Below are 16,297 nucleotides of genomic sequence, written 5' to 3' on the forward strand. Positions count from 1 at the left end.
CACATCACTTTCTGTATTTCAATCAAGTTTACATTTTTCATCTTTGCCCTAAATAAGGGCTTTCATTTCTTTGTGTATTTCAACAGACCAGGAATCAGGGGCAGAGATGGTGAAGGCATGGAAAAATAATAAGTGTGATAACTCAAAGAATTAATATTACTCCAAATAATAAAGAGATACACATAATGTGCAATTGGGTTAGAACAAGAAGATATGGTATTGTTCTAATTTAATCAAATTAGTACCATCAGTTCATAAAAATATTATGACTTATTTTGGAAATCTAACAAAGAAGAGTAACACTCAGGTTTTTTTTCCCATTTTAAACCACTTTCTCTCATCAATGACTATTAAATGTACCCTGTTTTCCCTAAACTATACTTACACATTTAGTAAGGACACGAGGGGATAAAACGAACTCTAAACTATACTTACACTATTTGTAAAGGCGCCAAGAAGTGGAGTAATCACCAAAGGAGTCGTATCTTGTGTATAACGAAGAAGGGATCAGGATAAGGAACTGAAACAAAGCACCACAATTCTATTATTATAGTCCTGGTGTTACGTGTTACAGGCCTAGTTATTGGTAGAATTAATAGTCTTTTTTATTTACCTAATGTTTCAAAAAGCCCATATGACCGTAATTCATTACTCCAAGTTTGCGGCAGAGGTGCTTATATTTCTATATAAAAAGATAGTATAGGTAAGATATATATTCATTTTCATTTTTAAATGATGTATGATATCAGAGATATTGAAACCTACTGTACTCCACAACCAATTGATTTTAACTACTTTTAACATCCAACCCTATTTAACTTTTGTACCCGGAGTTTACAATAGATTTTTATTGACAAGATTTAGGTTGGAGGTATTTCACAGACTAGTCACTCTGCCTAAAATGAACGACAGGTCCTCAAACCTCCAACTATGCCCCTGTGACAATAGTTCTAACCAATCTACCATCTATGTCATACTGTTTTGTAAATTTTATACGTTTTTAGGGAGATTCTACCTGGTACCGGTTTTAAAAATGATTGGGCTTTGACAATGCAGACCCGCCCTACTTGTATTACAACAGCTTGAAGATGTACACAGCACATTTAAAATAATGACTTACTTAAAGAAAATCTTGAGACCGAGGATTTCTATGATTATTTAGAGCTTTACTCTGAATATAATATAAGTGAATTTAATAATGTTTTAATTCTATAATTTACTAGGCACTTTATCTATATAAAATTATCAAGATGATATTTTTATGTTCTTATACTATGTATAGATATTTTTTATCATCATAGATTATTACTTGTTGCATTTTTCAACTTGATATGATAAGTACATTTCTCTTTTTAAAATGTAAATCATGCACTGATGTATTTTTTTTTCTTTGGGCTTTTATGATTGTTTTATGAAGCAAACGAATAAAGCATTCTTGACTTGACCTGACTTGACTCACCTGCATGTACCTATATATTTGTCATTAAAACAGGTTTTTAAGTATTGTTGTCTAAGCCTTTGTAGTAGTGAGCAGATACAGATGAGATGTATAAGATCCTCCTATTTACGAACCAGTGTATTTCCATATTACCATGGTTACTAACTTTGGAATGTCTCCCAACCAAGAGACAGAAATCTTGTGTTTTATGCGTGCTGTGAAAGGATAGACTTATGAGGCAGCAGACAGGCTGGTATAACGCTTTATTACCATCCATGCATGCGAACGGGTACTAAACTTGTTTTTATACTCTAGCAAGGATTTCATATTCCTTGTTCTGTTTGTTACCCTTCTGAAGGTATCAAAAGTCGCACTTGATGCCCATAACTCTGTGAGACCTAAATATTTGACAGAAATATTCAAGTACTGATGGTATTCCGATGACTGATAATGTTGATACGTTACCAATAAGGCTTGGTTAGGTGGTTTTGAGAACGGGCAGTTTTTTTAGGTCTCGCTGAAGTCAGCACATGCGCTGCCCTTGCGAGAAATTTTGCAGCTGCTTTGAAAAGTGCTACCAAGGCCGCCACAAACTTGCTATGACGCGCACGCGACGTGCACAGCACTTTTTCACGTCGAACGCGTGCGTGCGCACAACTCGCATCACCACTTGCGTTTTTTAATTTATTTTTTTATTTCTCGGCCACGCGGTCAATGCTTGTTTTTGCTGACTTCACACTACATTCAATAAACTGTTACAGGGCATCAGATTGTGTTCTCCTAACACTCATTGAAGGAAAAGCATGTTTAACCTTGTGTTCCCAAGTGGCAAGCACCTCTCGCTCAAATAAAATGGCTAATCCCTCCGGAGCCCATTAAATATTTTGTATTCGCAGAGCTATGGCTTTTGAATGACAATGCATCCTGAGTCTAATGGGCGGGCTCGCGGAGCAGTCTTTCGGCTTCCAGTCAGGCCCGGAAATGGCTCGTCTACTTGGCATGTGGGTGGCTCGCGCAGAACACATATGTGCGCGCTTTTCTCTGTAGCACCTGCCACTTTCTCCGAGTTGTTTTATCTGTTTTCGAAAACTCTATCGTTTCTGCTCTGAGAACCTGCTAGAATGATGTGCTCCATGAAATATTAGTACTTTGGTGAATGCTACCTTTCTCATTTTCGGGCTCTCTTCATATTCTGGTGAAAGTGTCTGAAATATTAAACACGGAGGTAAACTGTGTTCTTATAACTCGTATTGTTGCCAGCGGGCAGTATTCCAATTAGATATTTTTTTTGAGAGGGTCATATATTGTTAGGTCTACAATAGCACGAGAATGGTAAACGTACTCAGTAAATGGGAGATGTTGAGAATCGAATAATTAGAATTAAACTTCAGAACACGGTGCATAGGTGTCTAAAGATTGAATGTGGCAGTGCAGCACTCTGAGATGGCGGCATGTGCCTCAGCAACTTCAGTTCATTTCAGCAGTCACCAGGTTAGTTGTCAGAAGCTCCAGGGCTATGTATCGGAACCTGTTGAGTCCATTGCACCTTCCCTGAACCTCTAGCTGAGATTGCGAGGGTTTAACAAGCACTCAAGTATAAGTGGGAGACAAACTTGGAAGAGAGAAACATACAAGCTTTGCTACTTCGGTCAGGAAGTCAGCATTCACTGGAGTAACCTCAAGCATTCAGGGTCTCTTGTGTATAACTTAAAAAACATTACATTACTATTGCTCTGAATATAGGTTCGAAGCGTAATTATCAACAAATATCTATAACTTTACCAGTATTGTGTAAAGGATGGCTTAGGAGACCTGGATCCTGACCCAACATCTATGGAGACTGAAGACAACAAGCAGTTCACAAAGCTGGAGAAGACAGCAGTTAATTGCAACAATGCTGCTCTAGCAAACATGGGGGCCCAAGGGAAGCAAAGAAGGAAAAACATAACAAGCATTGGCATAGCCAATAGGTCTAGCTTTTGGGACCTTATAAGTATTCAGTTATGCAGCACAATGTCCTTGGTATAACAACATCAACTGTTGCATGGCAAAACACTTATAAGGTCCCAAAGGCGAGACCTATTGGCTATGCCATTGCTTGTTTTTTTTATTGTTGCAGCTCTTTTGGATAGGTCTTGTTTAATGAGGCCAAATTCTAGGAGGATTTGTGCGGGAGAGGATTTCTGTGGTAAATTGAATACTCGCCTAAATGTGTTCATTTGAATCTTATCAAATATTTCCATGTCCCGGCCTTTCATCACGACACTTGCATAAGTAATTGTTGACATGGGTTTAGATGAGATTATAGTTAAGAGAGGCTGGAATGATGGCCATTTAGTCTCCTTGCCAGTGTGATGAAGGCATGAATTGAAGCAGTCCCCTTTTACTTAATTTATTGCTTTTGTTGACAGAAGCTTCATCTTGAGTCTAGATATAGGCCCAGGTAGTTGTAATGTGTCACTGGCTTGAGGTAAGTTTCATTTAATAGGAATTATACTTATGAATGAAAATACAGAAATTAAAGATGGAAACATGACAGAATTTGCATGTAAACCAGGTTTCCACAAGAAACTAAATCAAATAATGACGGTAAAGTTTGCGTTGAGGAACTTGGAACATCCAGAGTGTGATAACAGAGAGAATTGCTTATTAAAATGTGATTCAAATTGTCTAAACCTAATAAAGATATTGATAAAATGGAAGCAAATCCACTATTGATTGTTTTTAAATTTACCACTTAATGATATGTTTAACCCTATAAGCAATTCCCCGAACTGTTTTATCAAATGTTCATAACACTACTGGGGCCTCAATTTGTTTTGTTTTGAGTTTGCCTGTCCATCTATTCTGATAAGCGTACTGAATTTGAAGACCATTTATCATTTATTGAAGAAATCATAAGGCTTCTGAATTATAACTGTATGTGTAAATACAGCCTCAAATTTCAATGTAACATTCGAGTTTCTTAAAGAAATGCAAAGTCCTATGGTAATGTCACTGTGGCACATATTATAATTGTCCACACTTCCCGGGATCTATGTGAGAAATTGGGGTATTGGTTGACTGGGGTATGAGCACTGGTCAAGCAGCAGCCACAATCCCTTGCAGAGTGAACCACAAAAAGTCATTAATTTAACCTGTTTTTAAACCTGGCTAGCTTGGCACACAAGTAGTCAGGCTTAACATAGAGGCAATGTGTGAAGTATTTATAGAGTACACAAACAGTAATAAAGTGAAACCACAACACAAGAGAAATCCCAAACCAAGAAGAATAGCTTATATTTTAATACATTATTTCACACTAAAATGATAAACATGCAATTGGTAAAACTGGAGATATTGATTTTTAAAGTCTTAAGTGAAAATAGGACAGAAAGCACAAAGCCCTAACAAGGGATATCTGGTCATTTTGGACCAAGACAAAGTCAAAAGTTTTGGCCAACCACGATGGAGCAGAGGCCAGCTACAGGGACCGGGTTTGGCCGCCTGAGTAAAAGTATCTTTCTGTGGGTTGTGTTGATGGTCATAATCGACAAAGTGGATGTGGGATGTAGCAAAAGTGATTAGTTGATTTCGAAGCGATGCATCAGTGTTGATTCTGTAGGAATAAAAATTATGCTTGTGCATTGTTTTACGTATGTTAGCTTTCGCTGCGCCATTTTGTGCCCAGGCGCCATTTTGCATCATGATCAAAACTAATTCTTTGCCATTTCTGAGAAATGGCTTTCTTTAGGTTGTTTCTTCGGAGCTCATTTCTGCCACACTAATGAATGCACTGTTCCTATAAGCACATGCCTTTCCTATAGATGTAAGCCTTCTCCCACATGTCTAGTGACGGGCACAGGCAGAGTGACCTTGACTGGTCGATAATGTGTGCCCGGCTTCAGAACCGAAACTTACTCCTTTGTAATTTACTGTCCAACTGCGTCTCTCTGGAAAATTCCAAGGAGGGCGTGCTTTAATTGGTGTTGAAATGTACATACTGTATCGTTATGCTTGCTGATGTCAGACTCTCTCTGCAGCACTCCTGGAGACTGGGCAAACAGGGCTCTGCTCTGAGTGGACTTTGAATAAACTGTTATTACTTTTTATTCTCTACTGTCTGACCGACTCTTCATTTCGTAGAAGGCAGAGAGCTGGTTGTGAGTGACTCGGGTGACCAGAATCGGGCCACTTCCTTCAATCATCACAGTGGTAGTGATGAGCTGTCCTGATTCACACAGCAGCGTCATCTCTGAAGAACGCAGCAGCTGCAATTCGAAGTACTGAGCGTTATCGTCAATACTGCAGTCGACAGAGAAGTGAGGGCCTCCAGCCAGGAAGAGCTTCACACAGTGGTGGTTTCGAAGACAATGATTTGGGCCGATTATGGAAGCAGAGGCAATGCGCTGGTTCTTTTTTTTTTTTTTTTTTTTTTAAGTTTGAAGTTTATTGAAGTAAAAAGAGACAAAGACAGAAAATGAAGAAACAGTCAAAAGTTATGGAAAACAAGAAATCTCTCTTACAAAATGGTGGAACTTATTAAAAATATCTTATACATAAAAATAGGATAAGCAATAAATGTCAGGAACATAGGGGAATGAAGGAACAGCCTGAATAATAAAAACGTATAAATGATATGATAAAACAGTAGATGCAATGAAAAAACAGTACATGCAATTAAGAAAAATGCAATCACGGTGGTTTGCGAACTTCAACATTACGTATTGGAGAGGTGGGAGGGAGTGTGGCAATCCTAGATAAATACTCGGTAAGGGGGAGCCATAAAAGATCACGTTTGATTGCTAAAGAAATGGGGGAAACAAAATTAGTGTCTAGACGATGATTAAAACAAACTGCGTTCCACCAAGCAGTAAAGGAAACATCTTTTGCCTGTTTCCAATGCGATGTAATATGGTGAAAAGCAATGGCTATTAAGAGGTCAATTAATTTATGTTTGTGGTGTGACCCGGTAAAAGCAGGAGAAAGAGAACCTAGGAAAATATGAACAATGGAAAAAGAGAAAGTAAAATTGAAAATCTTTTGAAATTGGGACCAAACTAATTGCCAGAAACACAAAATGGGAGGACAATCGAATAACATATGTTTCAAATCAGCCAAAGGGCAGGGACGGGACCAACAAGTGGAGGGAGTGTCTGGGGAGAATGATGTCAGAGTTAATGGAGTAAATAGTGTACGGTTACAAACAAAGAATAAAGTTTGTGTAGTGTTAGCAGCTCTGGATGTACTGTGAATCTTAGACCAAATTTTATCCCATAAAGTGAAGGACCAAATTTGAGACAAATCTTTTTCCCAAGCCAACTCAACTTTAGATTTAGTACGGTCAGTAGAAGACTGCATAGATTTATAGAGAAAAGAGGCAGAAGGGGATTGGTCGAGGGCATTAGAAACAGGAAGATGTGTGACAGGGATAGAGTTGATGATCGGGAGAGAAGAAAGGTATTGGGTAAGGGAGGGAATCAGTGATAAATATTGTTTACGAGAAGAGGAAGGCAACGAAAATTGAGTTTGAAGGTTTTGAAAAGGAAGAGGTTGAGTACCGGAAAGAAGTTGAGAGATCCATTTTAAACCAAGAGAATGCCAGGTTTTCCAATATAATGAGCGATTACGAATTTTAAGGAGTTTATTATGCCAGATAGGTTGGGTGTGAGTAGAGGAAACAGAAGGGTATGAGGATAATAAATAAGGTCGAAGAAGAGAGCGGGAATGAGAAATAATGGGGGAACGAAGAGATGTTACATTAGAGGAAAAGGAAAGAACCTCTCTAAATTCATAAGGATGAAGAAAAGAAGATTCTAACGTTAGCCATAGAGGAGGAATATGAGGAAGATCAGAAGAGAGCCAACGCAAGGCTTGCTTTAAGGAAAAAGCATTATGATATGATTTAAAGTTAGGAAATTTGACTCCACCCAGGGATTTATCCTTTTTCAGAGAAGAGAGTGCTATTCGAGATTTTTTACCCTTCCACAGAAATTTTAATAGAATAGAGTCTATCAACTTGAAATAGTGGTCCGGGATACGAATGGGAATCATGGAGATAGAGTAGAGAACTAAAGGTGCTAGCATCATTTTGATGGAGTCTAAACGGCCCCACCAGGAAAGGAAAGGAAGAGAGGATTCCAACGATTGATAGATGCAGTAAATTTAGTGGAAAGAGATTCGAAATTGAATTTAAGTGTGTCGGAAAGACGAGGTGCGAACCAAACACCTAGATACTTAATCTTAGAGGGCTGCCAGGAAAAGCCAGAGGCATCAAAGAGATGTTTTTGACATAGAGGATTTAAGGGCAAAATTTCGCATTTATCAGTATTGAGACGATAACCTGAAACATTAGAGAAAGAGGAAACTTGATTAATAAAGGAAGGTAGAGTTGTTTGGGGGTCTGAACAATAAAATAAAATATCATCTGCATATACCGATAATTTAGCTTGTTTTTGAGAACCATAGTGAAAACCAGAAATATTATCATCGAGTCTAATCTTAGTTAAAAAGGGTTCTAAAGCTAAAATAAACAAAAGAGGAGATAGAGGGCATCCTTGACGTACCCCTCTTTGAAGGGGAAAATATTCGGAAGTCATACCATTTGCAAAAACCAAACCAACGAAGTGCCTGAAACATAAAGTCCCATCCTATTCTATCAAAAGCCTTCTCGGCGTCAAGAGAGATGGCAGCTAGGGGAGTAGAAAGGGAGGCGGCCTTACTCAAAATGTTAAAGAAAACACGAGAGTTATCTGACGATAAACGGCCTTTAACGAACCGGGATTGCTCAGGGCCGATAAGTTCCGGTAATAGAGGATCTAATCTAAGGGCTACAATTTTGGCGAAAATTTTATAATCTGTGTTTACTATGGAGATAGGGCGATAATTTTTACATAGGGTATGATCTTTATCTGGTTTGGGTATTAAACATATTAATGCTTCTTGGAAAGTTACCTGAGAAGATCCGGAAGTCGCAAAGGATTGAAATAACAGAAGTAGTCTAGGGAGAAGAAGGGAGGAAAAGTGATTGTAGAACTCAATGGTGAAACCGTCAGGCCCAGGCGCTTTACCGCGACGAAGGATTGAGACTGCATGTGAGATTTCAGAAAGGGAAATATCCAAATCTAGTGATTGAAAATCAACATGAGAGGAGTTAGGGGAGGGGATATCTTGAAAATATGTAAGAAGATCAATAGGGTCAGGATTAGATTCAGGAGTATATAAAGTTTGGTAGAAGGAGACAAATTGAGCTAATATGTCCTTGTCTTTAAATAGAGAAACACCAGCCGGGCCTTGTAAGGATTCAATTTTTGTTCTTTCTTTTCGTATCTTGAGGTAATTGGCTAGAAGTTTGCCCATCTTGTTTTGACCACCGTAATAGCGGGAGTTGCATTTAAGAAGAGAGTTTGAAGCTGCATTGGTGGTATATTTATTAAAATCAAATTTGGCAGATATAAGTTCACGAAGAGAAGATTCAGAATTAGAATTATAATAGGCATATTCTAACTTCTTAATTGTATCCAAAAGTTGAGTTGATTTAGAGATTTATTGCTTTTTCTTTTGAGAAACGAAATTAATGATAAAGCCCCTAGCAGCCGCTTTAAATGAATCCCACACCATGACAAAGGAAGATTCAGGGAGATGATTGAGTGTAAAAAATTCAATGATAAAGGTTTTAAATTGAGTGCAAAAGTTGGAATCAAGGAGTAAAGAGTTATTAAATCTCCAACGCCCTGAGTGAGGAGAGAAGGGAATAAGGTCAATATCAACAAAGACGGGAGCGTGGTCTGAAATTAAAATGGAACCGATGTCTGAGTGAATGGCAAGTTGTGCTAGGGGTTTGCTGAGGAAGAGGTAATCAATACGGGATTGGGAGTGATGAGTGGGGGAATAAAATGTGTACTCTCTAAGGTCTCTAAGGTCAGGATTACATAGCCTCCAAATGTCAACTAAAGCATTATTTCGTATAGATGTGATAAATTGGGAATGCATTTTGGAGGGAACAAACTTAACTTTTGAATTCCTGTCTATAAAGGGATCTAGGACTTGATTGCAATCACCACCGAAAATAACATATTGTTCATTGAGGGTAACAAGTTTGTCAGAAATAGCAGGCCAAAACAATTTATCAACACCTGTAGGAGCATAAACATTGAAAATAACTATAGGTATTTTATCAATAAGAAGATTAATGAGAACACAACGACCATTAACATCGCATTCTTGAGATATAACTGAAACTGTTAACTTTTTATGACACAATATAACGGTACCATTTTTCTTACCTAAAGCAGGAGAGTGAAAAACATGTCCCACCCAGCAACGCTTAAGTTTGGTAGCCTCCTTTTCTGTAAGGTGGGATTCTTGGAGGAGGGCTACATCAGCTTTAAGCCTTGTCAAATGCGTTAAAACTCTTTGACGTTTAATGGGGTTATTTAACCCCTTAACATTCCAGGTAACTACTCGGAATATAAATCATCAATAGAATGATATAAAAGAAAAGATGAAGTAAAAAGTGAGTCGAGAAGAAAGGAGAGAAGTAATCAGAATACAAAAATAGAGTCTGTAAGAGAAATAAATCAGGAGAAAAAATTGAGAATATAGTAAGTGAAAGGTGGAGAAAAGAGTAAAGAAAGAAGATAGTAAAAGAGAACAGTAGCAAAAATATAAAGGAGTGAGAAGAATGTAGAAACATACCAACAAATACAGAAGAAGAATGAGGGGTGACGACGCCAGAAGAGGACGACATCGACAACGGAAACTCACGCCACCGAACACCTGAGGAACCAGCATAGGACCGAATTGAAGGGGAGCAAAAATACACCGGGGTGAAGAACATGGGGAGAGGATCTGTAAGAAGACAAAAATTGAAAAGGGGATGCTAAAGAGACATAAGAAAAACAAAATATATAAACTGCACAATACTAGGGCAAGATATACTAGGGCTAGGTGTACTCAGTAGGATGGAGGAAACAAAAACTAGATACAGTAGGATAACAGAAAGGCAAACATTTTAGTCAAACAAGATAAAACATGGATAGTTAAACAGCTCTTGCAGTGTCCATGCTGTCGGTTTCATGATGACGAAGAAATTCTTCAAGGACTTGTGGTTCTTTGAAAGTTGTTGTCTTGTCTTTGTAGGTCACCTTGAAGAGGCAAGGGTGAAGCAGACCAAACCTGGCACCGAGAGCTCGCAGCCGTGGTCGCAAATCAAGGAACTGTTTCCGACGATCAGCTGTTACTTTAGCTACATCTTGAGAAAGAAATAAACGGTGACCCTCCCACATAACTTGTTTTTTAGCTTTTGCTGCTGAAAGTACTTGAAGGAGGTCAGTATATTGTAAGAACAGCATGATGACTCCGCGGGGTTTGGTGGAAACTTTTGGACCAAGTCTGTGTGCACGTTGAATGTTAAGTGAAGAAGAAGGAGGAAGATCCAACATTTTCGGTAAGAAGGTTTGGAAGAAAGCAGTTGGATTGGACCCTTCTGTAAGTTCAGGAAGATTATAAAGGCGTAGGTTATTTCTACGATTTCTATTTTCCAACTCCTCTGTCTGCCGTCTTAAGAGAGAGACATCCTTCTCTAGCAACGAGATTTTAGCACAGAAAGTTTGAAGAGACTCCTTAGATTGCTCCGCCAAAAGAACCCGCGATTCAAGAGTAGACCATTTGTCGTGAAGAAATTGCAGAGTTTTAGTAGTTTCAGCCATGAAGGGTTTAAGCGCACGAATTTCCTCAAGGATAAGATCCATGGATGCTGAGTGCGACGAGGAACCTGGAGAGGGAGGATCCTTTTTCAGACGTTTCGTTGAACCAGGTTGCAAAAGCTTACTGGAGGTAGTAGCTTTAGGAATTGCCCCATGGGTAACATCCGGCTTAAGGGAAACAGGATCATCCATGGTCTGCATCGTGGAATCAGAATCTGAGGATTGACGCGGTTTGGTCTTAGAAGCAGTAAGCTTGAGGTTACGCAGCTACCCCATATAAGGCAAGGGAGAAAAATAGCAGTGCTACCACAGATTCCAGGAAAAGAGGTTTTATGAAGAAAGTGTGAGGAAGGCACTCTTTGATGTGATATTATAGAATACGAACAAGTAATGCGTAATTCAATGTGCAGAATGTTAGTTGTATCACATACTGCCTCTTTGTAGAAAAACCTCCACAAATATAAAAATATAGAATGCGCCACAAGAATATCACCGCATGGTAAGGAACAGAAAATCCAAGCACAAGGACCAGGTCAGCAGTGAAGAGAATGTACAATGAATTCAGAAGATGAGTTGGACACAAGAGTCAGTGGTCATGAGGAAGAGAACTGCAATAACAATGCGTAGTGAGGAACATTGTGGCAGACATGCAAGTTGCTTGTGAATTAAATTGCGGTGAGAAGAGGCGCCATTGAGGAAGATGCAGCGTGAAGCGCTTATGCAGCGTGAAGGAAAATGGCGCGTGTGCGTCAAAAAATGAAAAATAAAAGTTTCTGCTGGAGAGGCATCATGTAAGTGCGTAGACTATTGAGGCAAGAGGCTGACAATTTCGAGGTTTGCAGAGGAAACACTGTGGCATAAAAGCGGCATTTGCCGACTGAGGGAAAATCGCGGCAGAAAGTGAGAAAATGGTGGCCGCCGAAATAGCGAACCACGTCACTAAAAGAATGAGCGCATTACGCTGGAGTAGAGGGAAGCAGCTTATATCTTCCTGCTCACCTCATGCTCCGATATTGAAATATGCTGGTGGTGTCTGCAAAAGTCCGGAAAATGCGGCGAAATTTGCTGGCGCCGGTGCTCGATCAGCGGAGCTCCGGAATCAAGCCGCCATCTTGTGCGGCGCTCAAGCCACGCCCCCCCAATGCGCCGGTTCTGATCACTCAACAGAGCCGATGCACCGCTTCAGATCCACGCAGTGGCGCTGATACACCGGTTTGAAAGAGGATGCGTGGTTTTTACTGCAGCAAGCACCTTAGACCCACTTCCAAGGGTCCAGGACTGGGGTGGCCCCGCAACGCAGACTCACAGATGGTAGTATCCAGGTGCTGAAACAGTATAGTTGGAAGTCTCTTATGTCCTTGAGACGTCAGATCAGGAGGCCAGCCAACTAACCCTTGTAGTCACTCTGGGTTCTGAGGGCCAAGGGATGCTGGTCCAGGCCTTCTTACCCAGACCCAGAGGCCTGCAGGTAAGCACAACAAGAAAGCAGTACTCAGTACTTCCAGAGCAGCAGTCCAGCAAAGGGGCAGTCCTTCAGCAGCACAGCAGTCCTTCGTCCTGACAGAGCATCAACAGGTGTAGACATCTACTGCAGAGGCAGGATCTGGACTTGTCTGGATGGTATCATGCACAGTTCCTGTGGCTGTATCATGAATGTGTTTATTTGCTCAGGCTCAGCTGTGCACCTGTTGTCATATAATTGCAATTTCTGAAGCACACACATTTAACTTAGCACTTCTCTGTGTTAGTGCATATGCTGAACACAGGACAGATTTGAAACAGTGACCAGTGATTGTATCTCTGTTTGTGACCTGTGCTTTTTTTCTGAGCTATGTTGTTTGTAACACACGTACTAACTCTGTAAAATTCAAGACTTAAATGCATGTGTTTTAGAAACTGCAGTTGCTTAAAATCTGGTGCATATTTGGGCATGAAGCACACCTTCATCACATAGTCTTCTGGCCCCTTCGAAGATTGGGATTAGCAATTAAATGTAAGTCATTGGGTTTCTCAATATTTAGCTTCAAATATTAGGATTAGCAATTGTATTTAAGCCCCTTCTTTTCTCAACATTTAGCAGAACTACATCCTGATCTGAGAATGCAAGAAACACCTAGGGCTATATCATACCATTTTCTGCTCTGACCCAAGTTTTTTCTTCATTTTTTGAAATCTTGAGCACATGCAGAAACATTTTTGAGCGAACAGCTTGGAAACACAAAGAAGCAATTCATGTTCTAAGTTTTCGAGCTTAGTTGTCAGCAAAACATACACTACTTCTGAGATTTTTTGACTTAATGTATGCACTGAAGACACCAAAAAGAAGCACGTGTCCCCTGTTGCAGTAGTGCAGTATAAAAAACGGCATCATAATGCAGCATTTGAGGTGCTATGGCCCTCATTTATGGGCTTTTAGTGCAGGGCAACGCACCAAGTCACCTTATTGCGCAGCCCTGCGTCAAAAGGAAAGGACAGGAATGCACTGTATCTATGCAATGCAGTGCATTCTTGTCCTTTTCCACTGCACATGTGCTGTTATGGTGGCCTAGCACCAATGCATGGTGCAAGGGGGTCTGAAGAATGCTGCACACATAGAAAGAGGAAAAAGCAAGGAGAAACTAAGATATCTCTCCTCATTGTGCCTTCCCTGGGGAGGGGTAAGGTTTTGGCGCACCCCCAGTTGTACAGGCTCTTGTTGATCTGGGGATGCATCAAAATCCATGGGTGTTGCATGGAAACACCCACACAAAGCCCTTAGAATGCCTCCCTAATGCAGAGTAAGGCTGCCTTGCCTTCTCCATATCTATGAGGGAATTTATAGCCACGTAAAGTGGCTTTACGTGGCTTCATAGATTTGGTTGAGGGGTTTGCACCACTAAAAATGACGCAACAGCGATGTAAGCGTCTCCTAAATATGCCCTTACATGTGTGTTTGCTCTTTGATTGTTCAATTTCTGTTTAAGTGCATTGTTTTCAATAAACCAGCCTTGTAGAGAGACGGTCTACACTGCAGCCAAGCAAAGCTTTAACGTGTTCAAACATCGCTAAAGTCAAGGAGCTATTAGATGACCACAAATACAAACGTTTTCTAATTTCCACTTTCAATGCTCATTTCATATTTTGCGGAACATTTTTATGATATGTAATTTATTTGTCTCATTTCAGAAAAAGGCAGCAAGTGTGGTCCTTTACCACTTCTCCTCAATGGAGATATAGTGGGCATCCCTCAGCCCTCCTATCCTTCAGGAACTACAGTGGAATATAAATGTCAAAGTTACCATAAGATACTGGGAAACAACAAAGTCACCTGCATGAATGGAGCTTGGTCTGTGCTACCAGAATGTTTAGGTATTTAAAAGAATTATTTTATACACACAATTATGTGAAACTACTCATTAATAATTTGGGTCACATCCATGTTGAAGCCGTGATTTCAGTAAATGCAACAATGAGTGGAGTGCTTGAACTTCTGGGCCTCATTTACAATATTTTGCCGTAGGACAGCACCACAAGCTTTCCTGCAATGCTGCCCTACAGCAAAATAAATGGGAAGGAATGCATCTTATCTATCAGATACAGCGCATTCCTGTCCTCTTTCGGTGCTCCATTGGCTGCCATGTGCTAACAGAAGATGGTGCAAGGGTGTCTGCATTGTGGTAATGATTGTTTTTGTGCAGGAAAGGAAACCTTCCGTCACAAAAACAACCAATAGAGTTGGTTCGCCTTCTATGTGTGCTGCTGAATACAGCACAAATAGAAAGACGACAACACAAGGAGAAATATACTTATTTCACCTCATTGTGTATCCTCCTCTGTGCCTCCCCTGGGAAGGTGTAGGCTTTTGATACATTGCCAGGTTTACAGAACGTTGTAACTCTGGGAATGTGTCAAATGCCATGGGTGATATGTGGGAGCACCCACTGTAATTCTCACGGCATGCCTCCACATCGCAGAGTTAGGCAACGCAGTGACTTGCACTGCGTTGCCTCACACCATATCTACAAGGCCATGAATAGGCACGCAGGGTGGCTTTTCATGGCCTTGTAGATATGACACTGCAATGTGTGCCTCGGAGCATCATTAAAAGTGGTGTTCTGATGCTGCAGGGGATTTGTAAATGAGGCCCTAAGGGCTTTTGCCTATTTTATGCCCACATCCCCAAAATTCTAGTCTCATAAAATGTATCTTGCAGAAAGTAAGTGATCGTACATTCAGCTTTTGTATGGTTGGACGGATATTTTTCAAACGAGCAAAGCTTGTTTTTCATGAATATTTTTGTGTGATGGTAAGTCTCAAACGTTGTATAGTGCATGTTGGTAAATAATGTGAACTCAATCAGGGTGGAGAATTACAGCTGTATGAATAGTTTATGCTATTTGATCACATGTTTTAAGAAGCCACAACCCACCAGCATGAATTTAAACGTTACGGGAAACTGTAGAAATACTTAAGACGCTAGTGGTAGAGATCCCATAGAAACATTCCAAATATGTGATCATTCAAAACCTGTCAAAGACTCCCTTGACTGTCAATTCTGCCCTCGTCCTCCTTCACATCAAACAACACTGTTGTAAATCCCTGGTCAACAGATGTCCAATAATGGATCCTATCCATTTCCAGTCTTCTCATTGATGTCACCCATACTGACTAGAGAAAATGATTATGTTCTTGCTGGGCTAATTTGTCAGATAATGCTTTCCAATACAAAGAAGAGAACATACTGTAACGTTGACTATACTATTTAATTAAAAGAATCTGAGATCCATTCAAAATTTAAAAAAAACAACAACAGCAGAGCCAAAACAATTAAGGAATCTTTAGAAAGGCATGTTATCAAAGAGAAATCTACAGAAATGCATATACCAAACCACCATATGACATACAATTGGAACCCATGTAGCTTTGGTAGTACATACGTCATGGATTCTTTGAGGTACTATAATGTGAAAAAAGTCTATAAAAATTGTCCCACCCTGAATCCTGAAACCGTAATTAACTTGCTCATTAAGAGCTCACTCTGACCCAAACACCACTTCACAGGTGGAGATAATTTCTATTCCCCCCTGAACACCGTCTGGCAAACCACATGCAGCACTGTCCTGTGAAAAGCAAAATGATAGTGTTAGATAACCATGCTATTTGACAAATGTAGAGGATAAGTTCCCTGTGAATG

General features: G+C 40.0%; 1 protein-coding gene across 5 annotated transcripts in view; it reads left to right on the forward strand.

Annotated features, from left to right (window-relative positions):
• LOC147747710 (coagulation factor XIII B chain-like) overlaps positions 1-16,297 on the forward strand; it is a 706,417-nt gene that overhangs the window by 459,422 nt on the left and 230,698 nt on the right. For all 5 annotated transcript variants that reach the window (XM_086954968.1, XM_086954960.1, XM_086954975.1 and 2 more), the window contains one exon: positions 14,290-14,472. In XM_086954968.1, the coding sequence (XP_086811094.1) occupies positions 14,290-14,472 (183 nt within the window). The remainder of the gene's footprint in view (positions 1-14,289; positions 14,473-16,297) is intronic.

This window comes from Lissotriton vulgaris, chromosome 1_1, assembly GCF_964263255.1.
Source record: "Lissotriton vulgaris chromosome 1_1, aLisVul1.2, whole genome shotgun sequence".
Classification (NCBI taxonomy): Eukaryota; Metazoa; Chordata; class Amphibia; order Caudata; family Salamandridae; genus Lissotriton; species Lissotriton vulgaris.